At 43.0% G+C, this 22,892-nt stretch overlaps 1 protein-coding gene across 2 annotated transcripts in view; it reads right to left on the reverse strand.

The window, feature by feature from the left end:
- Positions 1–22,892, reverse strand: part of espn (espin) — a 95,430-nt gene that overhangs the window by 13,117 nt on the left and 59,421 nt on the right. For both annotated transcript variants that reach the window (XM_031794057.1, XM_031794056.1), the window contains exons 10-11: positions 15,762–15,907; positions 5,662–6,024 (exon numbers count right to left, since the gene is read on the reverse strand). In XM_031794057.1, coding sequence (XP_031649917.1) covers positions 5,662–6,024; positions 15,762–15,907 — 509 coding nt within the window. The remainder of the gene's footprint in view (positions 1–5,661; positions 6,025–15,761; positions 15,908–22,892) is intronic.

The following is a 22,892-nucleotide window of genomic DNA, read 5'->3' on the forward strand; positions in this document are numbered from 1 at the left end:
AGACGCCACACTGCTTGATCTCCTTCTCCACCTCCTCCCTAGTGGAGAACGACTGGGATCGTCCGATGACCCCAGTGGCAATGGATCCTGCTGGGGTCATCTGGCCCACCCTATTGTTACTCCCTTCCTCCTGAGCATATCCGGGAGATATCAAATCCAAGATGTCTATCGTCTTGCCTCCCAGGGTGGCCAGGAGAATAGCCATGCTCTTGAGCAGCGTTGAGATTTTGCTGCACCAGGCTGGCAGATCTTCCGCTTGCCCATGAACTTGCTTGGGGTTGATGTAGAAGTGCTCCTGGTTGAGGGCGGCAGACACGGGAAGAAGTTGTTGAAGCTCTCGCTCCAACTCTTCCAGTTCCTTTTCCACCTCCGTCACCTTGTGCATGGCCTGCAGGTTCTCGATTTGCTTCTCAATGCGGATGAGGTCGTCCTCCATCATCAGCTCTCCAAAGGGGCCCAGGATGGCATTGTGGACATGAGAGTAGTGCCACTCTTGAGGCTGGTAGTGTCCACTGGCCGCAAACTAGATTAGAGTTCAAGGGACAGCAAAGAACAACAGAAAAGAGGGGGGAAGGGGGAAGTTCCTTCAGCTTGCACTTCCTGGTGTACTGTTAACACACGGCGCATGTTCATACTTCCTCGTCACACAGGATTTACATGGATTTAGTGGTGCAATGGCACTGCCTCAGTACAAGCTTCATAACTCCTAGATTAGCTGAGAGTCAGGGCACAGGCTACTCCTTTATGAAATCAGGGTGGAAAAATCCTCAGCGCACAACTGCTGGCTGAATATGGTTGGGTGTATGGGTTCACTTTATTTGGAGGTCTGCATTTAAACTGCTTAGAATTCATTATTTAATAGTTTACCTATTATAACGGTTTGTAAATCATTCAATGTCATTTGTATATGTATAAATAAATTATGATGGAGAGGATCAGGCTTATGCATGTATATGGTTAACAAAATATGTCATTAATGGTTATAAGCAGTTTACATGCAGACCTTGAAATAGAATGTTCAAATTTTATGTCATGATGAAAAAAGTTCCCTTTCTGTTTTGATCATTGGGGCAAATTAATTATACTCTTCCTAGTTAGTATTTCATTATAATTGTGTGTGAACAGGGTTGTTTTATAAATCCCTATTGGTTTGATAGGGAGTTTTAACAGGCTTATCCATAGCAAAAAAAGAAACCCAGAGAAGTATCCTCAAAGAAGTAGATAACGTGGAGTGTATAGATTGACATGGAGCTCGTGTGAATAGGCCTTGCATCACACCACTGAATCAGCATGTAATGACTTAGAGCTGCACTGCTCCATCTCCAATTATTAGCCACACTGTGAAGCCATCAGCCAGATCCTACTGCATATCAGGCTTTTAAACGGGCTAGAACTGGAATGGGCACCGTAGCCTGTAAGTATCCATTTCACCACACTCTGCAGGGCCTGGGTTCAGCACAAAAGTCAAGTAAAATAACAAAAGATGCATGCATTTGTTGTGACCCCTGAACTCAATATATCAAAGCAGGATATACAGTATCTGCATGGCCTGATGGAAGGGCGACAAACAATCCGATTCAGCATAATTTAGATTGTACTTGTAAATTCGGGAAATGGTTACATCAGCATACAATGTATGGGTTCTTCATCGACTTAAAAATAATGAAGGCATCTGTCACTATATTGGTACAGTAGTCAATGCCCACCATCTTGGATGGAACAGGTACTGACTTAAGTATATGAAATCAAATTTAACGTTCCAGTCAAAACAAAGCAATCTGATATGTTTAAATAAAATATAGATTATATAAATTAACAAACACCTACAGTACCAGTCAAAAGTTTGGAGACACCTACTCATTACAATGTGTTTCTTTATTTTGACTATGTTCTACATTGTAGAATAATAGTGAAGACATCAAGACTATGAAATAACACATATGGAATCATGTAGCAACCAAAAAAGTGTTCAACAAATCAAAATATATTTTTAGATTCTTCAAAGTAGCCACCCTTTGCCTTGATGACAGCTTTGCACACTCTTGGCATTCTCTCAACCAGCTTCATAAGGAATGCTTTTCCAACAGTCTTGACTTCACTCTGCGGTCCAACTCATCCCAAACCATCTCAATTGGGTTGAGGTCGGGTGATTGTGGAGGCCAGGTCATCTGATGCAGCACTCCATCACTCTCCTTCTTGGCCAAATAGCCCTTACACAGCCTTGAGGTGTTTTTGGGTCATAGTCCTGTTGAAAAACAAATGGTAGTCCCACTAAGAGCAAGCCAGATGGGATGGCGTATCACTGCAGAATGATGTGGTAGCCTTGCTGTGTGCCTTGAATTCTAAATAAATCACAGACAGTGTCACCAGTAAAGCACCATCACACCTCCTCCATTCATGGTGGGAACCACACACGCAGAGATCATCCGTTCACCTACTCTGCATCTCACAAGACACGACAGACCAAAAGGACAGATTTCCACCAGTCTAATGTCCATTTCTAGTGTTTTTTTGGTCCAAGCAAGTCTTTTCTTCTTATTGGTGTCCTTTAGTACTGGTTTCTTTGCAGCAATTCGACCATGAAGGCCTGATTCACGCTGTCTCCTCTGAACAGTTGATGTTGAGATGTGTCTGTTACTTGAACTCTGGGAAGCATTTATATGGGCTGGTAACGCTAATTAACTTATCCTCTGCAGCAAATGTAACTCTGTGTCTTCCTTTCCTGTAGCAGTCCTCATAGAGCCAGTTTCATCACAGCACTTGAAGGTTTTTGCAACTGCACTTGAAGAAACGTTAAAAGTTCTTGAAATTTCCCAGATTGACTGACCTTCATGTCTTGATGGGCTGTTGTTTTTCTTTGCTTATTTGAGCTATTCTTGCCATAATATGGACTTGCTCTTTTACCAAATTGGGCTATCTTCTGGCTCAAACGCATTAAGAAGGAAAGAAATTCCACAAATTATCTTTTAACATGTCACACCTGTTAATTGAAATGCATTCCAGGTGACTACCTCATGAAGATGGTTGAGAGAATTCCAAGAGCGTGCAAAGCTGTCATCAAGGCAAACTGTGGCTTCTTTGAAGAATCACACATTTTTTTAAAAATATATTTGGATTTGTTTAACACTTTTTTGGTTACTACATGATTCCATGTGTTATTTCATAGTGATGTTTTCACTATTATTCTACAATGTAGAAAATAGTTCAAATAAAGAAAAACTAGAATGAGTAGGTGTGCCCAAACTTTTGACTGGTATTGTCTGTTGCAAGTTTCCTATTATCAATACTTCTAAAAGAGGGACAAGAGCAAAGAATCCCTCAAACTGCTTTAAAGACATTCGCCATGGGGAATACATGCACAGTTCTAACATGTCAATCAATTATTCATGTTTTTAATTGTATTATGATAAAACTGCTGCCATTGTGAAGAATCATTTATGTTCAAGCTCCCACAGGTAATAGTAGCCGATACTAAGGGCACAGGTACTAGTACCAAGCAACCAGGCAGACACAGACTAACTTATTGACACATAACAAGACTTAAAACATAACCTCTGAAAAGGATTGTTGTTCATCTAATAACAAAACATGTACAGTGCCTTCGGAAAGAATTCAGACCCCTTGATTTTTTAAAGTTACAGCCTTATTCTAACATGGATTAAATAACAAGAAATCCTCAGCAATCTACACACAATACCCCATATTGACAAAGCGAAAACAAGTTTTTAGACAAAAATAAATAAATAAATAAATACTTATTTACATAAGCATGAGACTCGAAATTGAGCTTATGTGCATCCTGTTTCCATTGATCATCCTTGAGATGTTTCTACAACTTGACTGAAGTCCATCTTTGGTCAATTCAATTGATTGGACATGATGTGGAAAGGCACACACCTGTCTATATAAGGTCCCATAGTTGACAGTGCATGTCAGAGCAAAAACCAAGCCATGAGGTTGACGGAATTGTCCGTAGAGCTCAGAGACAGGATTGTGTCGCAGCACAGATCTGGCGAAGGGTACCAAAAATGTCTGTAGCATTGAAGGTCCCCAAGAACACAGTAGCCTCCATAATTCTTAAAATGGAAGAAGTTTAGAATCACCAAGACTTCTCCTAGAGCTGGCCGCCCGGCCAAACTGAGCAATTGGGGGAGAAGGGCCTCAGTGAGGTGACCAAAAACCCGATGGTCACTCTGACAGAGCTCTAGAGTTCCTCTGTGGAGATGGGAGAACCTTGCAGAAGGACAACCATCTCTGCAGCACTCCACCAAATCAGGCCTTTATGGTAGAGTGGCCAGACGGAAGCCACTCCTCAGTAAAGGCACATGACAGCCCGCTTGGAGTTTGCCAAAAGGCACCTAAAGACTCACCGACCATGAGAGTCAAGATTGGTATGATGAAACCAAGATTTAACTCTTTGGCCTGAATGCCAAGCGTCACATCTGGAGAAAACCTGGGAACATCACAACAGTGAAGCATGGTGGTGGCAGCATCATGCTATGTCGATGTTTTTCAGCAGAAGGGACAGGGAGACTAGTCAGGATCGAGGAAAATATGTACGGAGCAAAGTACAGCGATATCCTTGATGAAACCTGCCCCAGAGCGCTCAGGACCTCAGACTGGGGCAAAGGTTCACCTTTCAACAGAACAATGACCCTAAGCACACAGCCAAAACAACGCAGGAGTGGCTTGGGGACAACTCTCTGAATGTACTTGAGTGGCCCAGCCAGAGCCCTGACTTGAACCCGATCGAACATCTCTGGAGAGACCTGAAAATAGCTGTGCAGCAACGCTCCGCATCCAACCTGACAGAGCTTGAGAGGATCTGCAGAGAAGAATGGGAGAAAATCCCCAAATACAGGTGTGTCAAGCTTGTAACGTCATACCCAAGAAGACTCGAGGCTGTAATCGCTTCAACAAAGAACTGAGTAAAGGGTCTGAATACTTATGTATATGTAATAGTTCCGTTTTTTATTTGTAACACATTTGCAAACATTTTTAAACACCTGTTTTTGCTTTGCCATTATGGGGTATTGTGTGTAGATTGATGAGAGGAAATAAATAAATAGATAAAAAAATAGAATAAGGCTTTAAGAGAACAAAATATGAAAGATGTCAAGGAGTTTGAATACTTTCCGAAGGCACTGTATATTAAAATGTAAAAGTAATGACTGAAAGTAGACTGCTCGTTTAGAAGTCCTCAAACCATCTGACTACAACCTGCCTACTTCTAAACAGATTACAAAATGAACAATCAATTCAGATTATAAACTCAGCCATCAGATACTGCAACACCCATAAAACATCAGAAGCACTACAACTATAATGTTCTTACTCAAACCAAACTTAGCTCCCTTTAAGGAATATAATCCATATACCATATTCTGACATGCAGTGGTGGCCATTACAAGCTCTTTCAAAAGACACAGCAAAGGCTTGAGCATGCGTTCAAACAAAACCAACCCACCAAAATCGCACACCAACCCACATTTTAGCCATCCTCCTTGTGCTTTCAATCCCTTTTAACCACGTTTGACCGTGGTATTCCCCCGAGCACCAGTTATGTGACAGCAGCACAAAAAGGAGAGCTGAAACTGTGAATCTTTCTCATCACACTTGGACTTCTATCTTTCTCTCACACCTCCTCCCATTCATGCCTACCTTGCGTTTGTGTTCTTCCTCCTCCTGCATCTTGACCTGGAGCTTGCGTACCATGACCTGCCTCTTCCACTCGGGGATGGCCCGGCCCTGCTCATCGTGTGTGGGCACGAGGGCCTCCACGTCCGCCAGGCTACCCTTCCTGGTCTGACCCATCAGGCTAGATGCCGAAGCTGCTCCGCTGCCATTCCCATTGAGCAGCTGCTCGCTGCTCTGAGAGGTGGAGAGGGTCCGGGGCGTGCCAGTGCCAACCGGGCTGGGGGTGGTGGGTGGCGAAGTGGCGCTGGCAGCAGGGGGCGGGGACATGGGCTTGGCTGATGGCGGGCTGACCGTGCGGGTCGGGGGCGGGGACGTAGTGCTCTCTCCCTGGAGGATTGAAGGGGTATAAAAGTCAAACTGGAATTTGTCCATGGCTCAATTGCAATATCCATACACTTCATAGAATCTACAACATTGACACTCCCCTATGTACATCGCCTTTGGAACGTATTCAGACCCCTTGACGTTTTCCACATTTTGTTAGGTTACAGCCTAATTCTAAAATCGATTTTAAAAAAAAAATCCAGGCCTCCCGGGTGGCGCAGTGGTTAAGGGTGCTGTACTGCAGCGCCAGCTGTGCCACCAGAGACTCTGGGTTCGCGCCCAGGCTCTGTCTTAACCGGCCGCGACCGGGAGGTCCGTGGGGCGACGCACAATTGGCCTAGCGTCTTCCGGGTTAGGCAGGGTCTGGCCGGTAGGGAAATCCTTGTCTCATCGCACACCAGCGACTCTTGTGGCGGGCCGGGCGCAGTGTGCGCTAACCAAGGTTGCACAGTGTTTCCTCCGACACATTGGTGCGGCTGGCTTCCGGGTTGGATGCGCGCTGTGTTAAGAAGCTTGGTTGGGTTGGGTATCGGAGGACGCATGACTTTCAACCTTCGTCTCTCCCGAGCCCGTACGGGAGTTGTAGCGATGAGACAAGATAGTAGCTACTAAACAATTGGATACCACGAAATTGGGGAGAAAAGGGGTAAAATTAAAAAATATATTAACATTTTTAAAAATACAACTTTTTCCTCAACAATCTACAAAAATACATTAAAAAAATAATCAGACCCTTTGCTATGAGACTCGAAATTGAGCTCAGGTTTCCATTGATCATCCTTCAGATGTTTATATAAATTGATTGGGGTCCATCTGGTAAATTCAATTGATTGGACATGATTTGGAAAGGCACACACCTGCCTATATAAGGTCCCACAGCTGACAGTGCATGTCAGAGCAAAAACCAAGCCATGAGGTTGAAGGAATTGTCCGTAGAGCTCAGAGACAGGATTATGTCAAATGCACAGATCTGGCGAAGGGTACCAAAAACATTCTGCAGCATTGAAGTTCCCCAAAAACACAGTGGCTTCTATCATTCTTAAATGGAAGAAGTTTGGAACCACCAAAACTCTTCCTAGAGCTGGCCGCCCGACCAAACTGAGCAATCGGGGGAGAAGGGCCTTGGTCAGGGAGGTGACCAAGAACCCGATGGTCACTCTGACAGAGCTCTAGAGTTCCTCTGTGGAGATGGGAGAATCTTCCAGAAGGACAAACATCTCTGCAGCACTCCACCAATCAGGCCTTTATGGTAGAGTGGCCAGACGGAAGCCACTCCTCAGTAAAGGCACATGACAGCCTGCTTGGAGTTTGCCAAAAGACAACCTAAGCACTCCCAGACCACTAGGAACAAGATTCTCTGGTCTGATGAAAACATGATTTAAATCTTTGGCCTGAATTCCAAGCGTCACATCTGGAGGAAACCTGGGACCATCCCTACGGTGAAGCATGGTGGTGGCAGCATCATGCTGTGGGGATGTTTTTCAGTGGCAGGGACTGGGAGACTAGTCAGGATTGAGGCAAAGATGAATGGAGCAAAGTACAGAGAGAGGAGTGGCTTCGGGACAAGTCTCTGAATGTCCTTGAGTGTCCCAGCCAAAGCACGGAATTGAACCCAATCGAATAACTCTGGAGAGACCTGAAAATAGCTGTGCAGCAATGCTCCCCAACCAACCTGACAGAGCTTGAGAGGATCTGCAGAGAAGAATGGGAGAAACTCCCCAAATACAGGTGTGCCAAGCTGTAATTCTGTGAATTCTGTTGTTTTTTTTACTAGATTACCTGTAGTTTTTCATGTCTGTCTGTAAACATCAAAAGGTTGGTAATTGAAACAATATATGTAAATAATGTGGGAAATGGTTGGTGGGGCTCTAAACAATAATCATGTCAAATCAGTTGTTTTGTGATATAATTAAAAACTGTATAACCAAATAATGGTAACTCTACAAATGTATTTGTCCCAGTTATCAGATTTACATCTAAATGCTGTGGAACTTATATGATTAAATATGAAACTATTTGTGAGAAGATGAAATGTGATTTTAGCCTTCTAAATTAGACTTGTCTTTCATGTAAAGTTTTACCCAGTCAGTAAACACGCCCATGTGAGCACAGACATTATGACAAAAGGAGGGAACGCCCTTTTTCTCCAAGTGTTTATAAAAGGACTCCTAACTAAATTTACATTAGACCAGAGAATGTGAGGATCATGCACTCGTTTGAAATGGTGGGAATTGGAATCTCTAGAGACCAAAACATGCTGGTTTGCTGCCGGTGTGGACAATGGCCTTAGCTGTACCCTGTATAATCAACCAATTAGACAAGTATATGGATGGTAAGCCGGACGTCACAAATGGTTTAAAGCTAAAGACTTGTATACGTGCAGCGCGAGCTGAACACGTTACGAAATGGTTTAAAGACTACAACACCAGAAAACGGCAAGACCCTCTGAAACTCTCTCTCTCTCTCGAAGAAGAAGAAGAAGACTACACAGGGACATATAGTCTGCAGCTGTTTATGCACGGTTAGCCTAGGAAACTCTACAAAAGACGAGAGACAAAGAACAATTTCCTCTCACCACTATAGGTGGTTATCTATTCTAAGCAAACAGAGCGAAGGACAAGGACTGCTGAACACCACGTGGTACACCTCTGGAAGATCCGTTATAACAGACACTCCGAGACCAAGAGGCTACAACTACAAAAGACATGGTGATCTCTGGTGGACTACCAGAGACTTACACAGAGACTTTCTATCGATTGGCTCCACAGACTGATCGGACGCTTTCAACAGGGCGAGACGACAAAGACATACAAGCGTAAATATGTATCTTGCATTTTTAAATCTGAATGAGCAGTTGTTGGGGTGCTAAATATCCATACTTACGATGAGCGACTCTCCTCCTCCCGCACTTTCTTCCACCCCCTTTCATTGTGTAACAAACCGTCATATCGGGTTAGACCAATAGGGATTTTTCATTGCATCACGTTAATAATCACTGTATAATCTATCCTTCTATTGTTTATTTATTTATTGTTTTTCCCTCCGTTTTCTCCCCAATTGGTAGTTGCAGTCTTGTCTCATCGCTGCAACTCCCATATGGACTCAGGAGAGGCGAAGGGCGAGAGCCATGCGTCCTCTGAAACACAACCCAACCAAGCCGCACTGCTTCTTGACACAATGCCCAATTAACCCGGAAGCCAGCCACACCAATGTGTCCGAGGAAACACCGTGCACCTGGCGACCGTGTCAGCATGCACTGCCCCCGGACCGCCACAGGAGTCGCTAGTGCGCAGTGGGACAAGGACATCCCTGCCGGCCAAACCCTCCCCTAACCCGGACGATGCTGGGCCAATTGTGTGCCGCTCCATGGGTCTCCCGGTCGCGATCGGCTGCAACAGAGCCTGGACTCAAACCCAGAATCTCTAATGGAACAGCTAGCATTGCGATGCAGTGCCTTAGACCACCGCACCACTCGGGAGGCCATGTTTATGTATTTCTGTGTGATTATTTCATTAGTTAGTAAATAAATAATTAAGCCAATTTGTGTAAGCTGATTCATCATGGAGAATAGGGTTTGTGCAGATTTAACGGATTATTCGACGTTCAGAATGAGACTGATGATGTAAATAAGAATGAATGAATTGACTGTGACTGATGTAAGAGATATTTATATCTTTAGAGTTTAGTCGGGAGATAGGAACTCGTTACATAACTTTTCCCGTGGTGCCCAAAGATCACAAATTGTTACATGATGAATTGAATCATCGTAATAATTAAACGTAGTTAATTGATTTGATAAAATAACTGTCAAACACATTAATGATGTCACGGATCCCTCCGGCACTGCTCCTCATTCTGTTCACCAGTTCCGGAGGTCTACGTCACCGGCTTTCTAGGCTTCACTATCATCAACCCAGGACTGTCTTGTCTGATTACACACACCTGCTTCCCATTTCCCCCGATTAGTATGTTATATATGTGCCCTCTGTTCCCTCTGTCTTTTGTCGGTTATTGTTCCCATGTCAATTGGTTGTGTGAGTACCTATGCGTTGGTGCAGCTGTTATGCTGCGTGCTATATATAGTGTGTATTACGGAGATCGCCCCGTGACGTTCAACGAGGTTTACCCTCGCTCTTTTGTTTGGATACAGCCCAGTGTTTTTGTATACGTGTTTGTTTTGGGTGTGTTAAAAACTGCTATTGTGTATTCCTGTGCCTGTCTCCAAATCCTTTATATCAGCGTGACAAATGATAGCAACGTCACAACACTAGTTTATCCAAATACATTTCATGAACATCACAATGCATTGATCCAGAAGTTGAAGTCAACACTATTGGTTTCTGATGCAGCGGGAATCATTTAGTCACTTGTCAGTACACTTGTTAAGAATATTATATAAAACATCATTATACCCAGTACCAGTCAAAAGTTTGGACACACCTACTCACTCAAGTTTTTCTTGAATTAAAAAATAAACATATGGAATCATGTAAACAAAAAATTGTTTGACAAATCGAAATATATTTTAGAGTCTTCAAATTAGCCACCCTTTGCCTTGACGACAGCTTTGCACACTCTTAGCCTTCTCTCAACCAGCTTCATGAGGAATGCTTTTCCAACAGTTTGAAGGAGTTCCCACATATGCTGAGCACTTGTTGGCTGCTTTTCCTTCACTCTGCGGTCCAACTCATCCCAAACCATCTCATTTGGGTTGAGGTCGGGTGATTGTGGAGGCCAGGTCATCTGATGCAGCTCTCCTTCTTGGTCAAATAGCCTTACACAGCCTGAAGGTGTGTTGGGTCATTGTCCTGTTGAAAAACAAATGATAGTCCCACTAAGAGCAAACCAGATGGAATGACATATTGCTGCAAAATGCTGTGGTAGCTATGCTGGTTAAGTGTGCCTTGAATTCTAAATAAATTACATACCGTGTCACCAACAAAGCACCACCACACCTCCTCCATGCTATGTGTAGTTCCCACCGTGAAGCATGAAGGAGGAGGTGTGGTGGTGCTTTGCTGGTGACACGATCTGTGATTTATTTAGAATTCAAGGCACACTTAACCAGCATGGCTACCACATTTTGCAGCGATATGCCATCCCATCTGGTTTGCGCTTAGTGGGACTATCATTTGTTTTTCAACAGGACAATGACCCAACACACCGTCAGGCTGTGTAGGGCTATTTGACCAAGGAGAGTGATGGAGTGCTGCATCAGATGACCTGGCCTCCACAATCACCCGACCTCAAACCAATTGAGATGGTCTGGGATGAGTTGGACCGCAGAGTGAAGAAAATGCAGGCAACAAGTGCTCAGCATATGTGGGAACTCCATCAAGACAGTTGGAAAAGCATTCCTCATGAAGCTGGTTGAGAGAATGCCAAGAGTGTGCAAAGCTGTCATCAAGGCAAAGGGTGGCTACTTTGAAGAATCTCAAATATAAAATATATTAGGATTTTTTTTAAACGCTTTTTTGGTTACTACATAATTCCATGTGTTATTACATATTTTATGTCTTCACAATTATACTACAATGTCGAAAATGTGTAGGTGTGTACAAACTTTTGAGAGGGAGCAATATCTATACCACAAGGCAGTTGAACATACTAGGTATTCTATATTATACTAAAACATCCATCTAACTGAATATGGGTGCTGGTTGAATGTTCCAGGCAGGTTCCAGAATGTTCTTCAGCTGGTGCACCTCTTCTACTGTTGGGTAATGTCAGCTGGTTTTAGCAGGCTTTGGCGCTGTGGCAATGTTGGCAGGGTTTGGGGAGCTGTGAGTCTGGCTTCTTGTAGACAACAGTCTGTTATTTTCTGCACTCTACAACTAGGTGGATAAGCGTCTCCCTGAAGTGGTGGGTTCTGGGCTTCTGCACTTTCTTCACCACCCACTTATTTGACCTCTTGCAGAATAATTGTTTGTACTGTAAGTATCCTGGAAAGACATGACGTCTGATCATTAGGATGTATAATCATAAAATTAACCATGTTAATCTGTAAACCAAACATGGAACAGTAGACTGGTATGTGTTTTGTTACACTCAAGAGTCAATAATGGGGCTTTGAGATGGGATGCTAACAGATGTGAAATGTTTGAGGGGGGGGGGGCTTGACATGTAGACAGTCTAGTTGTGTATTGTTGTGTATGAGCACCCACAGTTGTGCTGTTGAGTAGACAATCACTGCCAACAATGGAGTGAATAGGCTAGAAGAGTATAGACTAACAACCCCTCACAAAGAACTGACTACAAGGGTGTGACAAGTTTGAGAAGCACTTGGCTTGTAGACAGTTTAGTGTATTGGTGATGTTGTTTTCTCAAGAGGGTATTTGTGCTTTCATAAATGCCTTTGGCCGTCCTGGCTTGTTTCCGAGTCAGATGATGTTGAGCTTGTTCCCGGCTGAAAGCTTTCATCCAATGGGTCTACGGGCTCTGTACTACTAAAGCTGGTGTTAAGTTCATCGTCATCAGTAGCAGGGTTATTAGTCTGTAGGACACATAGTAGTCCGTGATTAGTCAACATTTTACTACTTTGTCCCCATCAATACCCACACCCCTTATGTCAATAGATCATGCATATTAACCTTCACACACCCCCAACAGACACCAGTCAGTCACAAACACCTAATATCTCCTTTTTCCATTTTCAAACATGAACAATCAGCTAAGCCGCCATAATATAGAGAAAACTACAGTAGAAGTTGTAGCTTATATAACAACAAGACACAGAACATGTTTATGCCTAGCTCCAGTATATGTATTTGCTCATCATGGAGTCATGGAAAGATTTAGCAAAGGTGACTTACAATAGTGCTGAGGTTGATGCTGCTGCAGATGGGCTCGGACTCTATAAACACATAATCACGTTAGCCTCTGTGGTAGTTAGATCGCTAGCTAGTTAATGGTTAGATACAGTCCAGTAGGTTGTAGCTAGCTAAATTAACCTAATGAAGCTCACAATGCAACGTTTCAAATCACGTCGCCAGATAACAGCTGGCTATTTACATTGATTTGCTTTGGAATATTTAGCCAGTGTATTATGAAAGCTAGCTAGCTAGATTTTGGTTTAGATAAACACATGTAGTTCGCTAGCTAGTTAGCTAGGAAACGTTAGCTCCCTTTACCTCAGCTTGACTTCTTTTCTGCTGCACTGATTGATGTTGGCTGATCGCAAGCCTTCCTCTTTGAAGTGAAAGGGCAAATCAATGGAATAGCATCACTTTAACGTCCGACCACCTGGAAACCCCATCAGTTTCGAAATCCTCTGGCGGGAAGTGCTGGCTACAAACACAGACATTTTGATATTTCTGCACTTCCTGAAATCACTATGAATTCTGGATATTGTGGTTTGCTAACAACCAGAACATGTCGACGGCCTGTTAAAAACCAGTGAGAAGCAGAAACGCTCCAATTTGCGTGTTGCAATTTTTATGACACACATGGTATGTTAATAACATATGAAATTGGACATATGGTGAAATAGAGCAGCAGTGATATTTCCCTTTAAGTTTAAAAAAATATTGTTGAAAATTGAATAACAAGGTGTGGAGAACTAAAGTGTTTTTACATTTTCGATTTATTTGAGAAGAAATAGATAATTATTTAAGAAAAGTGAAAGGGTGCCAATATATTTGGCTGGTACTGTATGTATGAAAATTCCCTCAAATAAAAAGGTGAAATTCTGTACTGTCTACTCAAAAAAATATTTGATCTCAAATCCAAAATGCTGAAATATAGAGCCAAATAAAACATTTTAGCTTCACTGTCCAAATAAATACGTAGGGGAGTGCATTTGAAATGAGCCAGAGTGCTTATAGAATAACTGGAGAACCTAACACATTGTTTTGATGTGTCACACGGCAATTAAGAAGACAAGACAATGCCCACACAGAGCGCCACTAGTATTGGATTGCTTATTGTGTTCGCTGAGTGGACGCTTTGGGCTGACTCCGTGTTATGCAACCAAGCATGGGGGTGGAGGCCAGGCCAGCTCTGCTACCAGGAGGAGAACAATGGCTCGAGTCAGGTCACAGAGTTTTAGACTTCCTCAATTCTTCTCCACAGTAGCAGAGTGCAGTCAGCAGCATTAAAAGCCACCATTCAGTGACATGTTTGTTCAGCCATCAGTGAGTCATCATTTGACCATGTGTTAAATGATTATATTGTGATATGTGCAAATGGCTGAGGTCACTGTCTGGTTAGTCTCAAAGGGACAATGGTCACACTGTACAGTACACACACAGTGTATGTTGATCATGTGAAATGCGAGCGGGTCTCATGTTGCAGAGTGTGTCTAGTCACTTCAATGAGGTTTCATGACAGTGTGCACTCAATCTGGGATCCTATACTACAGTATTTACTGTAGTATGCTGTAGTATTTAGAGTTAACTATAGTATAAATACTATAGTAAAAGGAAACGGTAGTATATACTATAGTAATTCATGTAGTGTTTTTGCAGATTGTAATATACTTTAGTATTTACTGTAGTGTTTTTGCAGACATTACTGTAGTATTTACTACAATGTCCTTTTGCAGATAATACTGTAGTATTTACTATACTAGTCTACAGTATACTACAACATTCCTGGTAAGTACTAAACACGCGAGGGATACTACAGTGTAGTATTCTACAGTATACTACAGAATTCTATAGTAAGTACTGTAGTATTATATAGTAAATTAGTATTTTGGGCAAATCCAAATATTTGCCTATGCAGCAGAAGCCTTTACAATTGAACACAGTTTCAGATGTGGTAGCATTGTGGATATTGCCTAGAATGACTTTCAGTCTTAGCTGTACAACCTGGTTATAATGACATAACTGTTTCCCTTGGCTTACTGCAAACAATGATTCTATGTTGGCAGTACACAAAGTTACAGTCTCTCCTAATACTCAGTTCTGACTACTTCTACTACTGTCTGAGCTAAAAAGTCACGATTCCCTCACAAGTATATCTTTGGTATTAATATTTCTGTGTTTTGGCTTTGCTCTTCCAACGGTCAGTAGTAAGACGAGCACTTTTGGACAACATCAAAGGGGATGAGTCTCGCTGTCCTACTCTGGCTACAACCGTTAACTCCTGCGTTGGCAAGTAGATATGATGGCACAGTTTGTTTGAACATTTCTTATTGTCAACGACAACAGACCACATGATAGAATGCTGTTTGAATGTCGCTTTTAAAGAAGGACTAAGTGACTAGCGATCCCATATTACCTCCAACACAGATTACTGAACCTAATTTTCCAGAATGAGTCAAACTGCTTTGCTAATACTACACTATCCAATCTGATGGCTCAGTTCGTTGGAGCATGTTGGAGTTTGTAACAGCACCATATTTTCCCTTGAATACGTACTTGGGGCGAATCCTAACTTCTACTTAAGTCAAATTTTCACTTAGTCTCACATTGACACAACACTTAAGCAAGTGAAAATTTGACTTAAATTGAAGTTTGGATTTGACCCATACAGAATATGTGAATCATTAGTCTTTGTTGAGTGTGGATAAAGTGTCTGCTACAATGAACATATCATCTGACAAGGCAAAAATCTGTCGTTCTGCCCCCGAACAAGGCAGTTAATCCACTGTTCCCCAGGCGCCGATGACGTGGATGTCGATTAAGGCAGCCCCCCCGCACCTCTCTGATTCAGAGGAGTTGGGTTAAATGCGGAAGACACATTTCAGTTGACTAGGTATCCCCCTTTCCCTTTCCTGTAGATATTGTGCCACCTACGTCGTTGCCCGGCGGGCCGCTGTTGGAGAAGACAGTGGTGTAGCCTTTACTGTGTGGAGTGGGCTTCAGGTTCTTCCCCGCTTTTATTTCGGCCAGCAGCTCAGAGTTGTCTCCGGTGGGGGACATCATGTTGAAAGATTTGTTGCCTGGGGAGGACAAAAAAAATGAATGGAAAAGTGAGGCAGGGGGAGAGAGAGAGCAAGAGAGAGAGGAAGAGAGAGAGGGGAGCAAACGAGAGAGGGAGCAAACGAGAGAGGAGAGAGAGCAAGGTGGGAAGAAAGAGAGAAGTAAGAGTGAGGGGAGAGAGGAAAGAGAGAGGGGGGAGAAATCTAGGCAGCCTACACAATCCCTTTTTATAGGTACTGTTGACAGGCCTGAGATTTTGAGTGAAAACCTCCTTCCGTCAGCAAGTGCATTGAAGATGAAACGTGGCTGGGTCTTTCAGCATGACAATGATCCCAAACACACCGCCCGGGCAACGAAGGAGTGGCTTCGTAAGAAGCATTTCAAGGTCCTGGAGTGGCCTAGCCAGTCTCCAGATCTCAACCCCATAGAAAATCTTTGGAGGGAGTTGAAAGTCCATGTTGCCCAGCAACAGCCCCAAAACATCACTGATCTAGAGGAGATCTGCTTGTTGGCCCATGGGCCAAAATACCAGCAACAGTGTGTGAAAACCTTGTGAAGACTTACAGAAAAAGTTTGACCTCTGTCAGTGCCAACAAAGGGTATATAACAAAGTATTGAGATAAACTTTTGTTATTGACCAAATACTTATTTTCCACCATAATTTGCAAATAAATTCATTAAAAATCCTACAATGTAATTTTCTGGATTTTTCCCCCCTCATTTTGTCTGTCATAGTTGAAGTGTAGCTATGATGAAAATTACAGGCCTCTCTCATCTTTTTAAGTGGGAGAACTTGCACAATTGGTTGCTGACTAAATACTTTTTTTGCCCCACTGTACCTACATGTAGGCAATGGTCACAAGACACAGTCCTCCTTATTGTTCCTAGAATTTCTAAGCAAACAGCTGGATGCTGGGCTTTCTCCTATAGAGCTCAATTTTCATGGAATGGTCTGACAGTCCATGTTAGAGACGCAGACTCGGTCTCAAACATTAAGGTTTAACTGAAGACTCATCTCTTCAGTAGATCCTATAATTGAGTGTAGTCTGGCCCAGGGGTGTGAAGGCGAACGTCAAGGCACTGGAGTGACGAACCTCCCTTACTGTCTCTGCCTGGCCGGCTCCCCTATCTCCACTAGGATTCTCTGCCTCCGACCCTATTACGGGGGCTGAATCACTATCTTGCGTGCACATCTCCATCCTTCTTGTCCTTGGGCTCATGCGGTGGGAGATCATCGCGGGCTATACCCGACCTTGTACTCTTACATATAATCTCAACTCGGCACAGTCAGAAGTGGACTGGCCCCCCTTTAGAGGCTGGTTCATCTCTAGGTTTCTTCCTAGGTTCCTGCCTTTCTAGGGAGTTTTTCCTAGCCACTGTTTCTCTACATCTGCATTGCTTGCTCTCTGGGGTTTTAGTCTCGGTTTCTGTATAAGCACTTTGTGACAACTGCTTTTGTAAAATACGGCTCTATAAATACATTTGACTGATTGATTGATTGAGGAGAGAGAGCTAGGAGAGAGGGGAGAGAGAGAGACTTGGTGGCGAGTAGGGCTGTAACGGTGACCGTATTACCGCCACACCGGCAGTCACGAGTCATGAAGGCAGTCAAATTCCACGTGACCGCCAAGCTCTAATGCTGCTAATGGTCCTTAGTAACCTACCATACTTGCTAACTTAACTGCCTGGAACTCAGCACTCTATTGTCCCTCTAATAACTCTGACATGAATGCAATTGTAATCAAAAATCTAATCAAACACTTCATGTTGCGCAACATTTCTATAGGCTATGCAATTGCATGAGAAAACAGAGTGATGGCTTCTATTAAAAAGAGGAGGATCCCATCAATTTTCTATAGGCTAGGCCTATTATATTCATATCTTAACTGTCCTAATATTAAGCACATTGCTTGTCTTTACAACAGGAGTATAGGAGTATAACCATGGGAAAAACGTCCTCCATTTGCAATTTAAGTGCATGGATTACATGGATTTTTTTCCCATGCCTCTGCTTCGAGACAGGTGCATGATAATGGTCCCTTCTAAATCAAAACTAATTTCACACATATTATTTACTATATGTAAAGACAAGATTAAATCAAGAATAGTGGGATAGGTGACAATATTAGCCCATCAATTGTATATTATCACTTGTGAATGATGCCCAGCGTAAAGCAAGAAACAATGCATACCTTTATTATGCGACTTTTTAGAATCATAGACCCACACCTCATGTAGCCTAGTCCATAGGCCTATATGTTTTGAAAAGGTTTGTATCACAACTAAAAGTGACCAAATAACTTCTTAAAATTAAGCACATTAATCCGCTTTACAAAGGGTGTAGACCCTAACTGGCATACATACGCAGCGCGTGGGTTTCAAGTTTGTGGGGATCATTTTCACCATAGAAATGCACCTTCATAATAAAAGCATTACATGCATGATTGCATTTGCGGTCACTTTTTGATAAGGGCGTTTTCCCGCTAATGGAACATTCGAGCTTATAGCCTACTGCCGTGTACGCATTGCTGCGCTTATAGCCTACTGCCGTGTGCGCATTGCTGCGCTTATAGCCTACTGCCGTGTGCGCATTGCTGCGCTTATAGCCTACTGCCGTGTGTGCATTGCTGCGTTTATAGCCTACTGCCGTGTGCGCATTGCTGCGCTTATAATGCGAAGAAATAGCCCAATAGTTGATCAACATTTTAAGCTAAACATTCTGATCTGTTGCGCCAGCCATATTGGGTACATTTTTGGGGGGATGCTAGAGGTTGTATTAATTTGGGATCTATCACATCCCACACCTGTCCCAGACTATGTTTGGAATATTTATTTCACACACAGGAAATAATAGGTAAACTTTTGTACTATGGGGGATAGTGGATTGACATACGTTAGTACTTTTGCCGTTCATTAGGCCTACTTCTTGGCCGAAAAGGAAATGTGGACAGTTCTTCCAATATCTTCAATATGCGCCTCGGAAATGGATAAGTACGTCCCCGATGTGTCCGTCTTCACCTGTAGCCTGTGAGAAAGACCGATCACGTGACGGAGAGCCATGTGCGTGAGCACACAGCACGCATGGAGAAGGGAATGCAAATGATTATAGTCAGCCCAAGGGCAAAACGGCCACTGGTCGCAAAAGGCATGGATTCTTTTAGAGGGCATTACAGCCACACAAAGGGGATTCCTCCTGGGAAATTTGAGGCATTATCACATGCTTGTCAAATTGTGAATGAGAGACTGATGAAATGTGTACAGCCTACACAAAATAAACAAAGCAGAGCTCATGTCCTTCATGCAACTTTTTTCAAATCATCATTAGTCACATTTTGCAGCCTTAGAATGTATCATTTTTGTTTTTACATACATTTAGTTTTTACACTGTTTTGCATTACAACTAAAGTTACATAAATAACTCTAAATGAAGCATATAGACAAAGCTGTTTCTTAACCGCTCAACACAGAATAGCCGCATGTTCGCACTCCCTCAAATCATTTGGAGAAAATATCCTTTCTATTTTATTCAGCTTTGTTCAATTGTACTCTTCATACTATACAATACTACAAAATAATGCCACGTAGTTCTAAGCAAATCTTGTCTGCTACATGAGTGTAGCCCACAGCCATATGGCATTGCCAGATCAGGACAACTCAGAGTATGCTATTTTGTTCTTCTGAAACAAGACTACATTTTCTTCATATCATGTTTCTTTAGACCTGTCTAAAATAAAGAATGGATTTATTGAATTTATCAGACTTTTAAAAATGTATATGTTCCAAAGGTCTACATCAGTGGCTTGTAGGCTATGTGTAGAAGCCAGGAGATGCTAAATGTGTTTATGTTAATTAACGGTGTCAATTACCGTGAGACCGGCAATTATTTGCTTGACAATCACCAGCTGACAAAATTTTGTGGCTGCCACAGCCCTAGTGGCGAGTGACACTGACAGACACCTGGATGTTGAATATTTCATCTGCCAATCGGTCAGGGAGAGGGAGAGAGAAGAGGAGAGAAAGAGAAAGAGGAGAGAGAGATGGGAGAGCGAGAGAGTGAGACTTGGTGGCGATTGACACTGGGCACTGGTAGACAGCTGGCTGTTGAATATTTCATCTGCCCATCGGTCAGTGGCAGACACAATACTGACCTATGGCTTGTATGAAACGCAAAAGAGGAGATGAGTGCAGAGGAGCCTTGATGCTGTTTTTATTGTATCATTTTTTGAGTGCCTGCTTGGCTCCACTTGGAGTAAAATGACACCCCTTGTGGCAGGACCATAATAGAGCCTCCGCTTTCGGGTTCTACTCAATACATCTCCAATGATCATATGGTTTGGAAACTAAGCGAAAAACTATTTTGGCCAGAAGGGTCACATGCACCGGATGATATATTTAGGCAAATCTGCAAATAATCTGCAAGTGCAACTCCAAGGGAAAGAACAAGACTTTGCACCACTCTAGAGCTAATGTAGAGATAGATTGACACAGTCTGCCAATATGCTGCAACTGAGAAAATGCTGCAGCAAATTATTTCACGCGACCAAACCGAAACAGACAATCAAATGCACAGATTAGGAATGCTCCAACACAGCGACCGTAACAGCTCATTGTGTAAAACAAAAAAATCCTGTTTCGCTGCCACGAGCCCCAATCTCTTTATGACAGAATAGTGCCCTAAAAATTGGGTCTGCTATTAATTGTTAAATCTAGAAAACAAAAGCACTTTGTTTGGACATTGTACTCGTGTAAAGGACATTGGAGAAACAGAGGTTTTGTATCTGGTAAAGAAATGAACACATCCTGTAATGCCAACAGGTGATTTGTCTGAAGAATGCATCGAGTGACAATGGTGACTGTCTATTAACACAACAACAGTTATTGAACAATGGTTGAGTTACCTGAGAAATGTATTTATGCAATGCCTGTCATATTGAACAAGTAAAGTGTTTTTTAAAATATGGCAAAGGCACTTAGTTAAGTGACTAATGGGTGTACTGTGTATATACACTGAGTGTTCAAAACCTTAGGAACACCTCCTCTTTCCATGACAGACTGATCAAGTGAATCCAGGTGAAAGCTATGATCCATTATTGATGTCACTTGTTAAATCCACTTCAATCAGTATAGATGAAAGCGAGGAGACAAGTTAAACAAGTTTATATATATTTTTTTACAATTGAGACATGGATTGTGTACGTGTACCATTCAGGGGGCGAATGGGCAAGACAAAATATTTAAGTGCCTTTAAACAGGGTATATTAGTAGGTGCCAGGCGCACCGGTTTGAGTGTGTCAAGAACTGCAACGCTGCTGGGTTTTTCACACACAACAGTCTCCCGTGTGTATTAAGAATGCTCCACCACCCAAAGGACATCCAGCCAACTTGGCAACTGTGGGAAGCATTGGAGTCAACATGGCCAGCATCCCTGTGGAACGCTTTCAACACCTTGTAGGGTTCATGCCCTGACGAATTGAGGCTGTTCTGATGGCAAAATGGGGTGCAACTCAATATTTTTTACTGACAAATACGAGCAAACCAACTAACTCAGTGTAGATAACACAAACGTATTCAAATAACATTAACAATTAAAGGTAAAAGGGCTACCTGAAACCTTGAAACCAAATCAGACTTACAACTCAATCAACAGGTCCAACACTAAACTATACAATAATAGAATTAACACAACTGAATAACAAGACTCATCATACCTTTTCTAAGACACCTAAGGTCATATCTTTAACATCCCAATGACAGACAAGGCATAAAGCTCACCCAAAACAAATAAAACAGTAGGATAGATACATCACCTGAGTTTAAGTTATAAAACTCCTCTCAACTTGACGATCCAGTACACTATGGATCATTCATTAATTCCTGCCTGCCGGGGAGGCAAAAACCCGACTTGCTGCGAAGCAACGGCAACAGGCTGACCGAGAAACCGGGGCAAAGCTTCATGCAGTCACCCACCCCTTCTTACTCCCCCTCCTCCCCCCCTCTCCCTCCTGCACTCTCCCCATCTCCCTCTCCGGCCCAGAGAAAAGAGAGCAGCTGTCTATAAAGGACCCGTCGTAGTTGGGGAGAAATCCAAAGGAATCAGTGGTAATTGGCGCCGACAGCGAGCGGCTTGCCAAACTGGGCCTGGATTTAAGATCCAGCCTTACCCCACTTCCCCCGTTTGCCTCACCCTGCCTCCTCCAGCCCCACCCCTTCCTCACCCCTGCTCGCATTAGCACTGCCGGTAGATTAGAAGGAGGGAGAGATCTCAGTCAGGCAAGCTAATGAGCAGCCTAGTCCAATGAGAAGCCTGATCACACACAGCCAGCCTGACCATTGACATAAAGCGAGATCAGGAAGCAGACCCTTTCAGCTCCAAAGCACCATTACGGCCCATCATCTATTCTAAAACAAAAAGCTACAGGCCACATTCACCTCATTCATTTGACAGATTAACCATGTATGTTTCATATATATATGTAGATATAAATCCACACAGACCATACACAAAAATATCCATAAAATAGCGGCCCCTGACAACTGATGGTATTACCCGCCGATGGGGCTATCTTCGTCTTTTTGGTCCTGGCAACTCTTCATTGCGGAGCACAAGCTGAGCTTTAGTGAGTCTACAAATGCAGAAAGCTCAGTTTTGTGTGGTGTGATATTTTCTCTAGAGGCAAGGATGACGGGTGTGGACTGGTGTGTGTGAGAGAGAGTGTGAGTGTGTTTGTGTGTGATGCTAATGGGAACACAACAGAACCCAACCCAAACCGCAATAGCACAGCAATGGGACCGCAATAGCATAGCAATGGGAATGCAATGGCACCAGGTTTATGGTTCATTTCTAATGGTTATACTGCTGCAGGCCACATCTAAGGGCCATGGAAGCATCTGAAGTCCCTTTACCCCCCTTTAACCCCACCATTAACCCTCTCTCATCAAGAGGAAACACGTGTTGCTGGTCCTATTGGGGCTACTTATTTCGGGAGGTTTCAGATACATATATCT

Source organism: Oncorhynchus kisutch, linkage group LG17 (genome assembly GCF_002021735.2).
Source record: "Oncorhynchus kisutch isolate 150728-3 linkage group LG17, Okis_V2, whole genome shotgun sequence".
Lineage (NCBI taxonomy): Eukaryota > Metazoa > Chordata > Actinopteri > Salmoniformes > Salmonidae > Oncorhynchus > Oncorhynchus kisutch.